Below are 17,561 nucleotides of genomic sequence, written 5' to 3' on the forward strand. Positions count from 1 at the left end.
TAATAATAATAATAATAATAATAATAATAATAATAATAATAATAACCAGGAGGTTCAAATAAATAAGCTCATAGTAGCAAAACAGAAAAAACGGTGCAGTTTAAGAAAGCAAAAAAGCTCAAGTGAATTTGATAGTTTTACTCTATTGATTTCTTTCACCTCATACATGCTAGTGACTAGTTTCTGATCTGATTATTCCGTTTTGGTGACACTGACTCGATGTAACACGGAGGGTCAAATCAGGCTTCAGTTTGTTTAGGTCAGCTTTGCATGTTCTACTTCATACTACTTGTGTGTGGGAGAAACTTTCAAAACAAGCAGACGTTTACCCCTCAGGTGTAAAAGGCAGTGTAGACGCCCAAGCGTCCAAGAGGTGAAGTTCTGAAAATTCTGTGAACAAGGTTACTCAAGAATGAAGCGACGTAGGAAAAGAAATCTAGGCCAGAAACAAGCTTCCACAAATATGATCGCTGAACTTTTCCACCGAAGCCGCAAGAGAGATGTAAACTTCAGCTTTGGGCTGGTTTTCTGTGTCATTTACTTTATTGCTGTCATCAAAAGAAGAAACAGTGGATAATGTAAAGAATACATCAAGCTTTATTTCTAGTGTTCTGTGGTGTCTAAGAAATGGTAGTTTATTGTTTCATTTCAGCAATATATACAGGTATACATGGATAACTGGCATAATTATTGCACTGCAGGAACAAATGGCCCCTCTGACAAAATGCAGTCACCCCCACCATCATTGCACTGTAGCTGTATTATTTCAAAGTTGTGCCACTGAATTAGAGTATTTGGAGTCAAAGCCCGAAATAAATTAACATGCGATTAGTGGTAAAAATCAAAGCTGTATGGATTTCCACTTCAAATCTGCAATGGAGTGAAATGGAAAATTGAGTAAGTGTGGTAGTACTTATTTTTTGGATGACCCTAAAACACAATAACTATCACTGCATATATCTCTGGTTGTTTTTATTTGTTATTCAGTCATAATTCAGGTATTTAACGCTCCTTCACAGCAAAAATGCCACTGTTGATTTTCCAGTGTTAGTTGAATTCAACAGAGTTCCGAGTTAGTTCAACACTTAATCGAGTTAAAATAACACATCGGGAGTCGATTTCTGAAAAGTGTTAGTGTGGAATTTAGTCGTTGCTGCATTTTAACACTCTGAGTGTTAAATTAGACCACACCCTCATTTACGGCATTTCAGAATCTTCGGTCGCCATCTTTACTTGCTGCTGCGGTAAGTTTATTCGGTTAAATATTACGTTTTAGACCGATATTAGTACAAGTAACATGATAACTATTAAAACAAGTGGCATTTGTATCAAAATATTTTGTTAAACTGGGCACTGCTAGCTAGAACTCTGCAAAGTAGCAGTTACTTTTGAAATATTAATTTAGCATAATCTGGCTTTTGGGAGAATATGATGAATATATGTCACAGTTTTTATTAAACGCCTTTTATTTGTTCTCGAATTAAACTGCCAAAGCCTTAGGTCAGGGGTCTCAAACTTGAGGCCCGGAGGCCATGTGCGGCCCACGTCACCCCTTCTTGAGGTGAAGAAATAAAATGCAATTTGGCCCTTTAAGTGACTTTTTTTTTTGTCATTAGCCAAAAATGATTTTAACCCGCTGGGTTTCTTCAAAATCACTACCCTTTCAGCTTGTTCATGGCCAAAAGTGTCCACCAACAGATTAGGTCTGTCATTTTTATCATTTTTATGGTTTTGTGCAATTTCTTCTGCATAAGACTTTTAACTAACACCAGTTCTTTCCATAAATATAAAATAGTCATTACTTTTTACATTTTTAACTCTTTAAACAACAGTTTGTTTGTACAAGACAAACTCAAATCTCACAATTTTATATATTTGCAGTGCTGCTGGATTTTTTTGTATTTTAAATAGTAGAGTCTGGGACGTAATTGATTCACATCAACACTGATGTAAAATATTTTCCTACTACTAAAATATTTTCTCTCCTACTAAATGCTTATTACCTTGTTGTGTTCTAAATAAGATAAAATCAATAATGTAAAGAAAACCACAAGATCAGTTTGAACCAGAAAAACATTTTAGAAAGATGAACGTGAACATTTATGTTGTTGGGGATGGGGAAAAGGCATGAGAGAGAGTATGTGTCTGGGGCTACGTCCACACGTACACGGGTATTTTTGAAAACGGAGATTTTTCGTTTTCGTTTTAAAAAATAATCCCGTCCACACGTAAACGGAGAAATGAAGGAAAACATTGCTAGGAACATGCCAAAGCAACAGGTGGCGATAGGAAATAGTAAACAAGGATGGGGCATAGAAGCAGAACCGAGTCGTATGTGTGGAGGGACAGTAACTGTGTGTGTATATGTAAGCATTTAAACAATGCAGAGAGTACAATTAACAGTAACAGTATTGTAGAAATTCATTTCACCGAAACAATAACGTGGCGCACAGTGTGACGTCAAAAAAGGCGCACACCTTTGACGCTGAGTTTTCTGCGTTTTCTCCGTTTTTCTTGTCTACACGTAAATGCAAAAACGGAGTTTTCAAAAATATCCACCCTGGCCGGAGTTTTTAAAAATCTCAGTTTTCAGTGACCGAAAACGCCGTTTACGTGTGGACGAAAGGTGCAAACGCATAGAAAAATCTGCGTTTTCAAAAATACCCGGGTACGTGTGGACGTAGCACTAGGTGTGAGAGTCCTGCTTAGGTGGAACAGAGGCTGCAAATGGACAGACTGTGGTCCTTGCATGTAAACTTCCTACATTTGCAGCAGATGCTGCCAATTCTTCTCTTTCTGTCTGTAAAAAGGAGGGGCCTGCAGCAGCACCCTGCACCATTTGTGTTCATCCTTCCTATAGTCATAAGGAAAAACAAATTCACACTTTATAGTCATCTTCACTCTCACTATCAGCCTCTCTTCATCTGATTCTCCACCCTTTGTTCAAAAGAATGACAGTTATAATATAAAAGAAAACAAACATATAAGATCACATACAGAAATGAAACAGCATTAGTTGTTCATCTGTAAAAGAAAACTTCAACCTTAGTACGACCGAAGTGTAAGTGTAAGTTAGATTACTCGTTACTGAAAAAAGTAACACTTACTAATAATAAGTGAATAACTTATTATTAGTAAGTGTGTAAATAATAAGTGAATAACGGCGTTACAAGTAACGGCGTTACTTGTAACGCCGTTATTCCCATCACTGGTCATAAGAGTAATAAGGCATCCAGCACTACAGACACAAGTGTGCCATGTGCAGTTTATTTCCCCAGATCACTAAAAGCACTACTGTTGCCATGATTTGCCCAAATCAAGGATCATCCCATGTGTTTAATCAAAACTGCTGTAACCAGTGACTGTTCTTAAGTAATGTCACTTACTTGGTTTAACACTACAAGCTCAATAGCTTGAGATAAATAGTGATATGATAATGTTTTGTAATCACTGCACATCCTGCTTTATTGTCACTCATGTCTGTCTGTGTGATGCCAAATCCTCCACAAAGACCCTTATTGAGAGGGAAAAAAAACATTAGCAGTGGAGCGTCCAGTAGGTCAGGCCTGGATCAACAGATTCCAGAGGTGCTGCTGTAAATCATGTAGTCAACAATCTGCTGCTGTGAACGCTGGTTTCAACACAGTATATTTTCTTCATTGTATACACATTTTCCCACTGTAATGTTTAAAAATTTCCAACAATACAGTGTGATAGCATAACCAACAAGCAGCCAGTACAACCATAGTTTCCTTCACACAAAAATCAGTAACACAGAAAAGTGGCAGCTAAAGGGTTAAGTCTGCAGGGCCCACACACACTTATGTGAACCTCCTCTGGTCTCTGTCATCCTCTTGCTCCTGCAAAAACAAGCAAACCAAAAAACCCCAAAACAAAACACATACACCCACAACTTTGTCACTGTTTGGGGTGGATTAGGCATTAGAAGTGACTAATCCTAAAATAGTTACAGTCATCTCAATTTCAAGTCAGTCACACTTAGTACACATCATCAGTCCATCACAGTCCAGTCACATGCATTCATACCAATCATTGCTGATAGTGGAAACCTGCGCACCAGCTTAAGTATCCACTGAAAGCAATATGACATCATTACAAAAAAATAAAAACAATTCTCTATGATTTTGGAATGGATTAAATCGCTGCAATCCTTCTAGACACAGGACTTACCATCTAAAATGGCCAGTGTCTCAGGTAGGTGAATTTCTCCTGAGCCCACTGTAATTTGTAGAAGCTCGCCTTGTATTTACTTTCAATGCTTTATGTGAGTAGTGTGGGCCCGTGGGCCTCAGCAGCAGTAAAGCTAGCTGTTGCTAGTGACAGGGTGAGCTTGTGGGACCCTGGAAGTGCATCCTCGTGGTGTGGGGTTTTTTGTTCGGTTGTTGTGTTTTTTATTGTTGCAACTTTTTTTCTTTTTCTAGTGCTACCGGAAAAACACCGGTGCCGGCTCTTTATGTTAAGGTTCTCTATAATAAAAACTATTTTATTTACTAAACACCTGTCTGTTTTCCTTTTCATTCTGTTTCCGGACTCATTTGTTACTGGTCCCCTCACTCACATGCCTAGACCCCTTCGGGGGGGGGGGGGGGGGGGGGGGGGGGGGCGTAACAATGAATATTTCACACTTTAAAGCTGCCTGTTTATTTAAGGGAGGTGAACAATACATTATAATTGTGCATAATAATATCACAGATGATAGATTAAATAAATAGATTTTAGGTGCATTCTTAAAGTCGTATATATGCTGTGTCATCTGTTCAAAGCCTCTCATGGTCAGTGCTGTTCTCCATGCCTGTCTTACTGTACATGATGTTATTTGTCATGGTCCTGGGTCATTAGACCCAGTGTTTTGAGTTTTCCTGTATTTTTGCACTTTTGTACTATGATTTATGTATAACGTTCACTTTGTTAGTCTTTAGTTTATTCTATATAGTCTAGTTATTCTGTTTTGAGTTTCTTGTATTCCCTGTTTAGTTCCCTGATTATTTAGTAGTTTCCCCCTGTGTAGCTGCCCTCTGTGTCTCCCTCTTGCTTTGCGATGTTGTTTTTTGTCCAACAGGAGATGAATATCTCTTATCTAGGTCTCTGATCTATCAGACATGCCGGTCCACATGTACAAGACTTCAGCAAAATCAAAGCAATGGTGTTTTCCGATGTTTGGCTACATCCTCCATCTTTGCATCTCAAATGCCTGGCTTGTTCACAAGAGGGACTGTGCCCTACTAAATGAGAAACCACTCTCTCTCAAAAGGTTTCAACGTGCAGTTGCCCACAGTTTGATGCAGGTAGGTCAACAAGCTTCCATCAAAGTTTGGCTGACCATCATCTTCTTCTCCACCTCAAATGTTGCCTCAGCAGAAACGTTACACCCCAAGATCTTCACATCCACAACCAGATGTGCGCTATGACAACTTGGGACACCTGCCACTTGACTCTGACAACCAAGGCCGGTGTAACCTCTGTTCAAAGGAAGTGTCAAGGTGGAAATACGTCCAACTTTGTGGTGCTCTGGGTCCCTTTGCTAGCTCTTCCTGTGACTATGTCAGTAACTTGGGTGTATTGCTGGATAGCTCACTCAAACTTAATAAGCAAGTGTCTGCTAGTGAGATCTAGCTTCCACCAACTGCGCCTTATCTCTAAGGCTAGGCATTATGTTCCGCATGAGGACCTGGAGAAGCTTATTCACGCTTTTGTGACCTCCAAGTTGGATTATTGTAATTCCCCGTACTATGGTCTTCCCTCTTCTCTTCTCCTTAGACTGCAAACAGTCCAAAATGGGGCGGCCCGCCTCTTGACTGGTACCAGGAAATTCTGCTCTATTACTCCTGTTCTAGCTGGCTTGCACTGACTGCCCATAAAGTGCCATATTCAATTTAAAATATTACTCCTTACATTCAAAACTATTAATAAATTAGCGCCAAGTTATCTTAGTGAACTTCTCAGGCCACATACTCCTGATAGGACACTTAGATCTGCTACTCAACTACTTCTGACGCAACCTAGATCTCAGCTGAAGTCTCAGGGTGACCGTGCATTTGCTCTGGCTGCCCCGGTACTGTGGAATAACCTCCTTCTTGCTATCCGCACCTCTGATTCTATTGTACTGTTTAAATTACAACTAAAGACCCACTTATTCAATCTTGCCTTTCCTTCTAGTTAACATTTCACTTATGATTTTACATTATGCACTTTTATGCTCATTTAATTCCTTGTTTGTTCTGTATCTGCTGCTTCTATGTATCAGTGACAGTTATCTGCTTGCATACCTAGTGCTTGCTTTGGTCCCATTTCTATTTCTATTATCTTCCTCTTATTCTGTATGTTACTTGTTAAGCACCTTGGTATACCCTTGGTTTTAAGTGTGCTTTATAAATAAAGTTTATTATTATTATTATTATTATTATTATTATTATTATTATTATTATTATTATTATTATTATTATTAAGTGCAAAGTACTTCTGTGCCTGAATGCCCACCAGCAGTGCTTTGTTGCATATCACCAGAAATAAAGGAAATCTAAGGCCTCTATATTGCAGTTGCAGTTGGTCCTGTAGCACTACAACTCTCTTGTATCTGTTCAGTTACTCTGCTGCTAAGTTACAGAAGTTTATAACTGTTTTGTTAAGCTTTTAAAAATATTTTTTGTATTCAGTTTTACCATGAATGAAAATCTCAATCGTTTGGTTGAGGCCCAAGTTTAAAAAACTATGGAGTTGTTTGAAAAAAAAAAAAAAACAACTAAACTTTGTTACTGTTGTTCTAAATGAATAAAAAATGCAAAAAAAATAATTTTTAATTGCAATTTTCTTGGTGTGAACCTCAAAGGGTTAAAGTAAAAGTACAATAAAGGCAAGATAAAAAAAAAGTGAAATATTTAACTTAAAATATAGTGCAAATTAAATAGCGTATATAAGGAAATGTAAACTAAATGAAATAGTTTTCGCCGTAGGCAAACGAAAGTCATCATTTACAGACTCGTTTTACGGAAATGATTGTGTAAATACTCAGTATCCCAGAGTGCTATGCTGTCCGGAAGTTACGCGACGGCGTTTTTTCACCGATTGTTGATGACGGTGGCAGACAGCGCAGGTCAGTTTGCTGTGTGGTGTTTTCTGGGAGGAGAAGTGCCTGGAAAGGTAACATAATTTTGTCTGGCAACCTGCTTTGTAAGGAGAGAAGAACATTAAAATAAACCAATGAAGCTAGGGTCGTATGAGAAAGACTATGAACTATATGAGAGCTGATGCTGGTCCGGGAACGTCTTTAATATTGTTTTGAGGGCCTGTTGCTAGCGACGGGAAACCCTCAGGCTAGCCCGGGCCGAGAGGACTAAGAACTGGGGCTCGGTGGGCTTTTTCATCGACCAGGTTTTACTGGCCCTAGCTGTTCTGTTTTACACTCACACGAAACCTCTTCTGATCTTCAGTGGACATAAAGTAAAGTACTTGGATACACTGTCAGTTTGACAGCTAGCTAGCCTCAGCTATCAGTGTTTACAAGCTAGCTCAGCCAGACTGCTCTTAAGAAATTACTACTTGGCTATTTTTGCTTCTCTTATTGTTGGCATATTTGGCTCCTAGCACCTGTCTGGTAACTGGTGGTGATTTGTAAGCTTGCCCTACTTTTGTCTACACCGACTGAAAGTCGCCAGATTGATTAAAATGCCCCAGCTATGGTTATCTACTGAAGCCCAAAGTTTGTTACTTTGTTAAACTGTAAGAATCAGCGTTTTTGCTTGTTTTCCACTGTACTGTTCCTTTTGAAGGGTAGATGAGCTGTAACGCTTCAAACTCCCTTAATGAGTTTTAATACAATTGCTAACAAACGTTTGCAGGAAGAGTAGAAGCTAACTGTGTTGATTACTAAAGCTGCCTATGCCCACTTCACAGACATTATCCGGATGAAGGCTCACAGAGAAGTGTGGATTTTGATGCTGTCAGGACCCACGGGTGTCTCCTGTTCTGCTTGGCATCATTGACCTCTCTCCGTTATTCAAGAACTGCTACAACAACAGGCAACTAGTTCTGCTTTTTTAACTCTTTTGGGCCGAGTTGCTCAAAGAGGACCTTCTTCATAACTGACCACAATGAATCGTTACCTGCCCGTGGCACGACAGCACTTCCTGGCTGCCCTTGCCAGCACCAGTGTAGTAGTAAAAGCTATAAGTGCTCTAGTAGTACTGCTGTACCTGCTTTCATGGGCTGTCAACACTCCATACGCATTGGGGGTGACCCCGGGCTACCTTTTTCCACCCAACTTTTGGGTGTGGACGCTGGTAACCCATGGAGTGGTGGAGCAGCACGTCTGGGGTGTGGCAGCCAATGTGGGGACAGTAATGGCCTGTGGGCGCCTGCTGGAGCCTTTGTGGGGTGCTCTGGAGCTCCTGATCTTTTTCGCAGTGGTTAACGTGTCTGCAGGCCTGTTAGCAGGCTTCTCCTACCTCCTCACCTATGTGGCTACCTTTGACCTGGACTTCCTGTTTGCTGTGCGTGTCCATGGAGCAGCCGGATTCCTGGGAGGTGTCCTGGTGGCGCTGAAGCAGACCATGGGGGATACTACAGTGCTCAGAGTGCCACAGGTGAGCCTAATTAATAAGAGAGGGTGGGGTAAAATGGCGTAAAGATGAACTGAGTATGTACCCTAACCACTGCACAAATAACAACGGAAAGCTAACCACTAGTCTCTAGAATATGTGCATAAACTCTGTTTTTTGGACATGACAGATCAATATAACACCAGTCAATGTCGAATTATTATTATTATTATTATTATTATTAATTATTAATTATTATCTGGATTAATACAAGTTTAGGAGTATTACCTGCAGACTGCTTCCTTTGCCATTAGATGTGCAGGAGTGATTAATTATTAGTAGATATGTAAGATTTAGTGTCTCAAAATCACTTTCTTAGACTGGATGAAAGTTGGAATTTCTGGTTTTGATAGGAGTGCATATATTGAAGAATAAAACCAAATGTATATGGTGGAGTACAGTGTAAAATTGCTGGCTTTGTATGATATGTGTTATCATTTGTGGTTTTATAATGCAAAATTCAGGTGTTTCTTTCTCTTACCTTTCACTTTGCCAAAAGACATGGAACAGGATGTACTGTTGGCTAAAAAGTACTCAGCAACTTTTCACATTCTTAACAAACACAGGATAAGTCTTGATGAGATTGTTTCTGTAATTGTGTTTAAAATAAACGACGAAACACACACACACACACACACACACACACACACACACCCCGCCGCTGCCCCGACACACTCACAAAACAATTATTTTTATCTACTGCGTTATTTTTGCATTATATGGGGATTTGGGGTTTTACCTTTTTTCCTGCATAGAGAAGTTTTGGCACCCCCTCCGCAGAGGTCTTTTACAGAGATCTGTTATTTGGACTTTATCCATTCATCCATCCACTTCAACTTTTCAAACTCAGGGTTGTGAGGTGACTGACCATAACAGGTCACCAGTCAGTCACAGGGCTGTGTTTGTATCAAGTGATAAATAAAAACAAAACAAAACATAGATTTCTGTCAGCTAGATATCACAGATTTATTGCCTTAACTATAACACTTGTAAGTCGTCTTCCCAAAGTCTGTAAAAGTGGTCTGTTTGTAGTTTATGCTGGAGGAGGGACATAACTTTTTTTAATTGTCATATTTCTACCATCTGTATATTAATTTAAAAATCATGTTGCAAACGTGAAACGTTTTCAGAGGTTTCATTCATCCAAGTGTCATTTTGTCACCAGTTTTTGCTCTTAATGGCATTATATGGTCATAAGTTATCACTGTGTAAGCACATGTAGTTTACAGACTGAGGTGTTGAGCGTTTTCTCCAGTTGGCCTGTGTTCGATTTTCTTCGACATTTGGACTACAGTGCAGTCTTTTAATTTACATTTTAGGGTTTAGTTTCCTGCTCGTCTGCAGAGCAGCTGTGTCCAGATAAGGTTTTAGTTTTTCTTGCTGAGACACACTTTAGCGGCATGTTCCCAATATGTTTCTGAAACATCTTGGCCATTCTGCCTTAGTTTGCCCTCATTTTTGCTTTTTGTGCTTGTTGCGAGTTTGAGTGAAACTGGGTCACTTCTCAAATCTCTCTTGGTCTCAATTGACCAGGTTAGGAACTTTGTTGAAACATTTGTTGAAACGCTTTGACTGTGACTTCTGCCTGTTACCCGGCATCTAACCAGTTGGTTTTCCCCATTCCTAAATCTAACTCACTTAAAGAGATTGTGAGAACTGCGAGCCAACAAGTTTTTATAAAATGGTAACTTCCTCAATGATTTTGGCCACCAGAACTGAAGTCATTCTGTTCCTTTCAGGTGAGGCTCAAAGCAGCACCAGCTTTGGTCCTCCTCTTCCTGGCTTTATTGCGCCTGTCTGGATTGCTTGACAGCTCCGCTCCCCTGGCTTCATACAGTTATGGTGCACTGTCTGGATGGGTCTACCTGCGCTTCTACCAGAGGCACAGCCGGGGCCGCGGCGACATGTCAGACCACTTTGCCTTCGCAAGTTTCTTCCCAGAGGCAGTGCAGCCAGCTGTGGGACTGCTGGCAGGGCTCGTCCACTCTGCCCTGGTGAAGATGAAGGTGTGCAGGAAGATGGTAAAGAGATACGACGTGGGAGCGCCCTCCTCCATCACCATCAGCTTACCAGGGACAGACCCACAGGATGCAGAAAGGAGGAGGTGAGTGAGCGCAAACAAGGAGGAGTTAAATATTTACATCTGTAAACATATGTCCTCATACACTAAACTGAAAGTGAAGCATTGAATACAACCAGCCTCAGTTTGTCTCAGTAAAGTGTTGTATAAAATGTTATTTTTGCCTTCATCTATTTATATTTCAAATTATGGTCTAAAATGCCCACGTTAAGGCCACACTCCAACAGTCCCTGCATCATTAAATAAATGGTGCGAATAGGTTCCTAATGGCATTCTAATGCCATTCTATTAAAAGAGAACGTTTGAGTTATGGCTCTTAAAATGTCAGACTCTCAATACACATTCATTAATAATACATTGTTAATGGGATAGCTACAAAATATACTTTATTGTGTGTGTTTGGTGTCATGTTTGGCAAATTTACAAAGTAAGGGAAGAGACCATAATCGTAACTGTAAAAAATGTACAAAATAAGAATTGCATATTAATTTAAACACTCGTGTATCATTAACATGATACAGTTATTTATTTAGTTTTTTTTACAATATTACAGTAGTCATTAGTAGCCATGTAGTTAACCAAAGAAAAGACTGGGTGTGGCATGTGAGTTTTGTCTAGAATAGCAAAGTCTGCCAGTGTGTTCAGTGACGTCTGTGTGTAAGCACAGATATCTTAAAACAAGTTACTGTTACCACTTTAGATTATATGTTTGTTGATGTGAAACAATTGTGAATTATACATTTGCAACTTTTTTGGCTACATGTTTGGAGAGAAATAAATGCCCCCACAGCAGCAATGACTTCTTTGACATTTTAATAAATTTAGAGTTGACTTTTGAGCAAAAGTTAAGTAAAACATTATTTAGGATTTTTTTTTTTCACTGCTAGATTTGGGTACTCCTACTTACAAAAGCAATCCTAAAAGACAACAGAAAATTTGGTGAGGTAGCTCTAGTAAGTATTGATTTGTCATAACTAGGAATGGATGGATTCAGTTTGACATGTCCGATCTTGACTCAAAAAGCTTGATTGGGTGTCACGACAGCGGCCAATCTACTCAATTCAGTGTGACTTTACTCTTTGTTTATTACGTCACACCTCGGCATAACTAGTATAAGAGGTAATGCACCATGGAGGAAACGAAGAGCAAAGAGTCAGCAGTAGTTTTGTACGTTTGCGGTAGTTTTTGACTTAACCACCAACTTTGGTAAAATGAGTTGACGCAAGTGAAAAGCTCTATTGGTGCTTTTCCTGTCAGATTCTGTGTTTCTCTTAATGTTCAGTGTCACAATTGTTGGGAGGCTTTAATTGCACAATGATGTAATCATCTTAATTTCTAATATTTCGTTTCCACTTACTCCCTGATGTGTTTGAGACAATAGGCGTACTTGTTGAGAGCAGGGAAAGGTGAGATTAGTGCAGTATGAAGTAGTCTAATCAGAATTACACCCAGTTAAAATGGGTGCAATTCTGATTAGACTAGTGCAAACATAATGTTTCTTTTCTTTTGGCACCATTCAAATAGTCACATTTTATTTTACAGTTAGAAAAGCAGTGTTTGGGTTGAGTCTGATGTTGCCTGACACAAAAACTTGTGTCAGATACTTGAAGCCAAGTTATTGGAACTCCCTCAGGGGACCACTTGGTAGATGTTGCTCATTTTTTATATGTATTTTTTATTTTGGTGAATTTAAATATGGTTCAACATTATCAGCTTTTTAGTCTTTACCATTAAAGACTCTTCAGTGTGTACGTATAAAATTCCTACAAGAATCCCATAGAGACACATTACTCACTTCTTTTTATTATGTCAGTAGTTTAGTGTTTTGAGGCCTGAAATCATTGAAGCAAAGCATTTCTCTTCGTCTCATCCTTGTAGACAACTGGCCCTGAAAGCTCTGAACGAGCGTCTAAAACGCGTAGAGGACCAGTCTGCTTGGCCCAGCATGGATGACGAGGAAGACGACGATGACGACGAGGTCAGAACCGACACACAGCCGCTCCTACCAGGCGGACGTGAGCCCTCCTCCACACCAAGAACAGCAGGGGGAGCCATTAGTGCCTCCCTCTCCTCCACCTCCTCATCACTGATGTCACAAAGTGGCGGAGCACCTTCCTCGGGTGGAGTGCAACACCCAGAGTCCAGCATCATCAGCTTTGAGGATGCACCTTCAAGATCATAGCAAACAGAACACAAGTGTACAGATATGCACGCTCTGTTTGAGGTCACTGGCAAGTATACTGGTGTGTTCAGAGTTCCTGACTAGTATACAGGTTTATTCAGTGACAGCTATTAGGCGTATACACACACACACACACACACACACACACACACACACACACACACCCCTTTGACCAGTGTATACAAACAGCTGTGCACACTCAAACTCTGTCAGCATCATTGTGAAGCCCAAAAGACTGTACAGTGCTTTCAGTTGAGACACGATGGTTGTAAATGCTCAGTGTAGTTGGGCAGACTGAACACTAAATTCTTGACTCGCTCCTGCATACAAACGAAAGAAAGTCACAAAAATTCTTTCTTTTCCAGACTTAATCCCAGCTTGCAGAAATCTGTTCACTGCTTCATGTGTCTTTTTCTTTTTTTCTTTTTTTTGCTTTCTAAATAAATAATGAAATGGGTGTATGATATTCTTTTTTTGTAAGTTTTACAGAGCAGCCATATTCATTCTTTTATTTTTCGCTGTGGGGAAAGCTGTCCGTGACAGAGGCTGGGTTTGAGTTCCTGATTCTCGATGAAAGACTGTAGCGCGTCAAATTGAGAAGCACTAAGTCAGATTAGCTTTGGGTTCACTGGTTCCAAATATAGAACCAGGTGTGGAACGGAGGAAGCATGAAAAGCATGTTACTCAGCACCAACTGCTGGACCACAGGAAAGAAGCTGCTGCGGGTCTGTCCTGCTGATGAACTGTGTTACCAAACATCAAGATTTGAAAAAGTGCCAGGTGAAAGAAAAATTCCAGACCAGGTTAACTTGCCACCTGATACCTCTCTGGAATCACAAGCAGAAGTACAAACCACATTAACCCCCACCCCCCCCTTTTATTTTGTTTCTTGTCAGTGGACAAAAATGTGGGACACCCCCCCCCCCCCCCCCAAATAGTCTATTCACTTATTTAATTCAACAAAAATCAAAATTTTTTGGACTAACAAGACATGTTGGTGGTGTTACGCTCACACAGATCTGTGGATGATTTTCTTGTTTTGCAAGCTGATTTTATTTCTTTCCTGATCCTAACTTGTTTACACTTCTGCATTCAAGATTCTGAAATTATGCTACAAATGTGTGAGCAAGTGCTGTTCTGTTATCTGGGTGCCTACAATGAAGGGAAGGTGGTCATTGTCTGTGCTTCTTTTATCCATTTGCACCATTAGAAATGTGGTATTTAAAGAAAACTCATTGATTTATGAGTTACCGATTTTAAGTTTTATAATTGTTGTAACTCTGGCACTGGTCCATGAGGACAAATGATTCCACAAACAGAGGACTGCTGTCCTGGTCAGTAGTCAACATCAGTCACATCCTTTGGACTTGTAGCATTACCATCTCTAAATTTATACTTCCAGACCTGGCTGGTGGTGAATTGTTTTCTAGGGTTGTTGATAGCAGCTAAATTATTTCATCTAAATAAACATGAACTTCATTTACACCTAAAGGTCATCAGTTCACTGATTGTGCTGCCAGTCATTGCTGTAGCTGTTGCATGCTATTGTGGAAACAATCAAATCATTGAATTTGCAATTTCCCTCCTGTCCTTTTTGATTAGAGTCATTTGAAGCAAATGAATTGTTTAGCAATGATGACAAACTGAAACCATACTTTGGAAAAATACTTTTGCACTCATAATCATAAGCTTGTAATTTCAGTGAGAAATTCCAACTAGCTGAGACTGTGAACCATTGTGGGTTTTTTAAAATCACTTTAGATTAGAAGTGCAAAAGTCCATGAGGTTATATTCACGCCCTCCTTCGGTCTCTATGATTCTTCCTGTGAAAACAGGCCAAACATTAAGACTAAACGCTGATTAGGGTAAACTGCTAAGAATTAAGAGTTACCGCTACTTTCCTAAAGATATTTAAGAAAATTACAGATGATTATTATTATATTATTAGGGAAACCAGGGAGCTACAAAAATAAGTATGATGTTACATGTGTAATTCCATTTAATAGTTTTCTTTTTGTATTCAAAATAAATATTAAAATAGGTTGTTTTTAATGTTGTTTTATCAACTTCCTGTGTCCCCACACCTTCAAAATAACAAAAAAACAAAAAACCCACATAAATGTAGCCAACCAAATTGAATTCCTCCTAAATGAAAATGTTTATCTGTGGCTCAGAAGGAGTGATTCTGAGCACGCCTTTGAAGCTACGAGAAAACGGTCAGCCTGGTGTCTGGACTCAAATTTTCACTTTTTAAAAAAAAAAAAAATTTAACACTGAAATATAGAATTGGGTTCTTTGCTTTTTAATAAATGGCAAAAAATAGCCTGTAGTCTGCAGACCTTTGCCCCATGTGATAAATTGAAACGGCTGATGGAATGAGATGTGATGTTGAAAGGGAAGTGATAAGCCATATTAGAGGGATGGAATTCTGTGTGCTGTCTTGTTTATTCTTGTTTTATCTCACTGTGTTCATATTTTGGCAAGCCTGTGCATACATGGGATGATTTGGGCCTCTACATTAATTTGAATGTTACTGTTTCTGTAAATGAATGGACACAGGAACTGATCTTCAGAGTGGAACAGGTGAAGCTGCAGTCAGACGTCTGATACCTCACACTGCACCCATCAAACACAGTAGCAACGGATAAAAACAGTCAAGGCAACTTTGTACATAATTGCATAGAATTACAGTGCAATTTACAGCTTTATGGTGTCATTTTCATACCCTTTACATGCAAGATAGTCCTCAAATAGCAGTTAAAAAGTGTGTGTTAAGCTTGACTGGCTGCCCAATTCAGCTTGCATCACAAAATCAGCATTGCAGCAAAACATGCTAATGCGGTTGCCTGCAGATAACTGTGAAGCTCAGTGATTTGGTGAAGTTGTACCATTTTATTTTTATTTATTTTTTTTTTTAGTGGTTTGAAGGCCGTGGAGCATTGTAGCTGGCAGTCTGAGGTTTCAGACTGAATCTCGTCAGTCTGACATTCAGCCAAACCTCACCTCCAGTCCTGTTTCCAATGTTTTGTTTTTTATTTATTTCCTTTTTTTCCCCCTTGAATTAAAATGTCATTAAAGCAAAGAAGGCAGATCCTGTCTGTGTGTCTTATCCCTTTGTACAGTTGGGTTAAACTATAAAAACTGCAGACGAGCATAATGAATGATGTCAGTGCTGTTCACTGTTAAATTACAGTGGCCTCTCTTTTAGCCTCTGCAGAAATGCTAGCATTGCAACTTGGCCGACATAAATTTGGTTCAAGTCTTTTTTTCCCCTTCCCCTGTTCACATGTATCATGTCTTCAGCTGGGCATGGTGACTTTTTTAAAGCTTGTTTCACTCCACCCTTACATTCATCCTTAAATGTATTCTCACAAATCATTTCCCAAGTGGATGTCCAGTTACATAATTTTATGTTAGATTTTTTCAGGTCTTAAACAAGCTCCTTGACTTGAGACACGTGAGAGATGGATGAAAATTGTATGCCCATGGTATAAAATTGGAAGACGAGTAACTGAAGGGCTTCATATGTTGTTACATCAGAATTTAAGACTTCTTTTAGAACTATTGCCTCTATTAATCTGATTGTTTTTCTTGTCTTAATTTTCCAGTATGAGTGTTTTTACAAATGTGGAGCTGAGAAAAGAGAGCTGTAACAATGACATTAAATATAATCACTGCTTGATATGGCTGGGTTATCACTTGTAAGGTACATTTGGGTGTTTGGGGGATGCTGTACACGTAAGGTTGTCAAGTCTTTAAGACACTTTGTGAGACAACATATTCCTAGGAAAAATGTCATTTTTTGGGGAAACATCAAAGTTCATGAGCTTTGGATAAAAAATGGTTAAGAAAGATGAGACTGTTGTGTTTTGGCAGAGTTGATCACCCACAAGGTTTATTTTTCTTGCTTTTCATTACTTCCATTTTCCTTCTCTGTCTCTACTTTTGCTCCAGTAGATCTCGTTCACACTAAGGACATCTTTCTTTCTCTGTACTGTGGCATTTGCACAGACTTCTGTTAATTTTCAAATATATTTGTTCATCTCAATATGAAATAAAAGGCGATTGTATGAAATGTTAGTGAATGGTTTATTACTCGTGTGGTAATTGGTACCCTGCTGTGGACCTACTATTGAATTTGTGGGCTCAGTAGTCATGTGAAAAAGTTTTTACATGTCACTATAAGTCACACATCAGACCTTTAGAATCCTAAATTTAGATTTTTGGGTTTTTTTTTTTTCAGCTTTCCTGAGCATTGCACAGTCCAACCTTGATGGGTGAATTTGCTGTGGCGTAGACGCCATTTGCTGTGGCGTCTACTCCTGGGAAGACTGTCAGTTGTTTTGAATGTTTTCCACTAGTGACTAATCCTTCTCACATATAATGATGAATTTATAACCCTTACCAGAATGAAGGGCAGAAACAGTTGCTTCTTTAAGATCATTGTTGATGCACTTCCTCCTTGGCATTGCATTAACACAAATACTACCAAAGCCTTTGCTTTTATAGAGGTGATCACACAGTAGTATTTATTAGCAGGACTTGTGGAACAGGTGAAGCTTTTCCAAAACTTAACCTCTTAATTCCTAGTAAAGTAAAAAAGTGTGATTAATTTGGCAGATATTATATATTGCCAGAGGTGAGGAAAACCTGTAGTGTAACATTTACTTTGTTTCTCATATGT

At 39.2% G+C, this 17,561-nt stretch overlaps 1 protein-coding gene across 2 annotated transcripts; it reads left to right on the plus strand.

Moving 5' to 3' along the window:
• Positions 1 to 7,042: 7,042 nt before the first annotated feature.
• On the plus strand, positions 7,043 to 16,921 carry tmem115 (transmembrane protein 115). 2 transcript variants are annotated; one of them, XM_085147263.1, is made up of 4 exons: positions 7,043 to 7,158; positions 7,912 to 8,600; positions 10,355 to 10,719; positions 12,574 to 16,921. In XM_085147263.1, exons 2-4 carry the CDS (start codon positions 8,109 to 8,111, stop codon positions 12,875 to 12,877), a joined length of 1,161 nt encoding a protein of 386 aa, XP_085003389.1. In that variant the 5' UTR covers positions 7,043 to 7,158; positions 7,912 to 8,108; the 3' UTR covers positions 12,878 to 16,921. The 2 variants fall into 2 exon arrangements, with proteins under 2 accessions (XP_085003389.1, XP_085003390.1); XM_085147264.1 differs by lacking the exon at positions 7,043 to 7,158 and adding an exon at positions 7,168 to 7,458.
• Positions 16,922 to 17,561: the final 640 nt, after the last annotated feature.

The sequence above is a fragment of the Neolamprologus multifasciatus genome, chromosome 20 (assembly GCF_963576455.1).
Source record: "Neolamprologus multifasciatus chromosome 20, fNeoMul1.2, whole genome shotgun sequence".
Taxonomy (NCBI): domain Eukaryota; kingdom Metazoa; phylum Chordata; class Actinopteri; order Cichliformes; family Cichlidae; genus Neolamprologus; species Neolamprologus multifasciatus.

Bases quoted from the DNA above. Each gene is read 5' to 3' on its own strand.
- tmem115 (XM_085147263.1), top strand. From the start codon at position 8,109: ATGAATCGTTACCTGCCCGTGGCACGACAGCACTTCCTGGCTGCCCTT. The intron at 8,601-10,354 runs GTGAGCCTAATT...TGTTCCTTTCAG, and splicing joins CAGTGCTCAGAGTGCCACAG to GTGAGGCTCAAAGCAGCACC. The intron at 10,720-12,573 runs GTGAGTGAGCGC...TCATCCTTGTAG, and splicing joins CAGGATGCAGAAAGGAGGAG to ACAACTGGCCCTGAAAGCTC.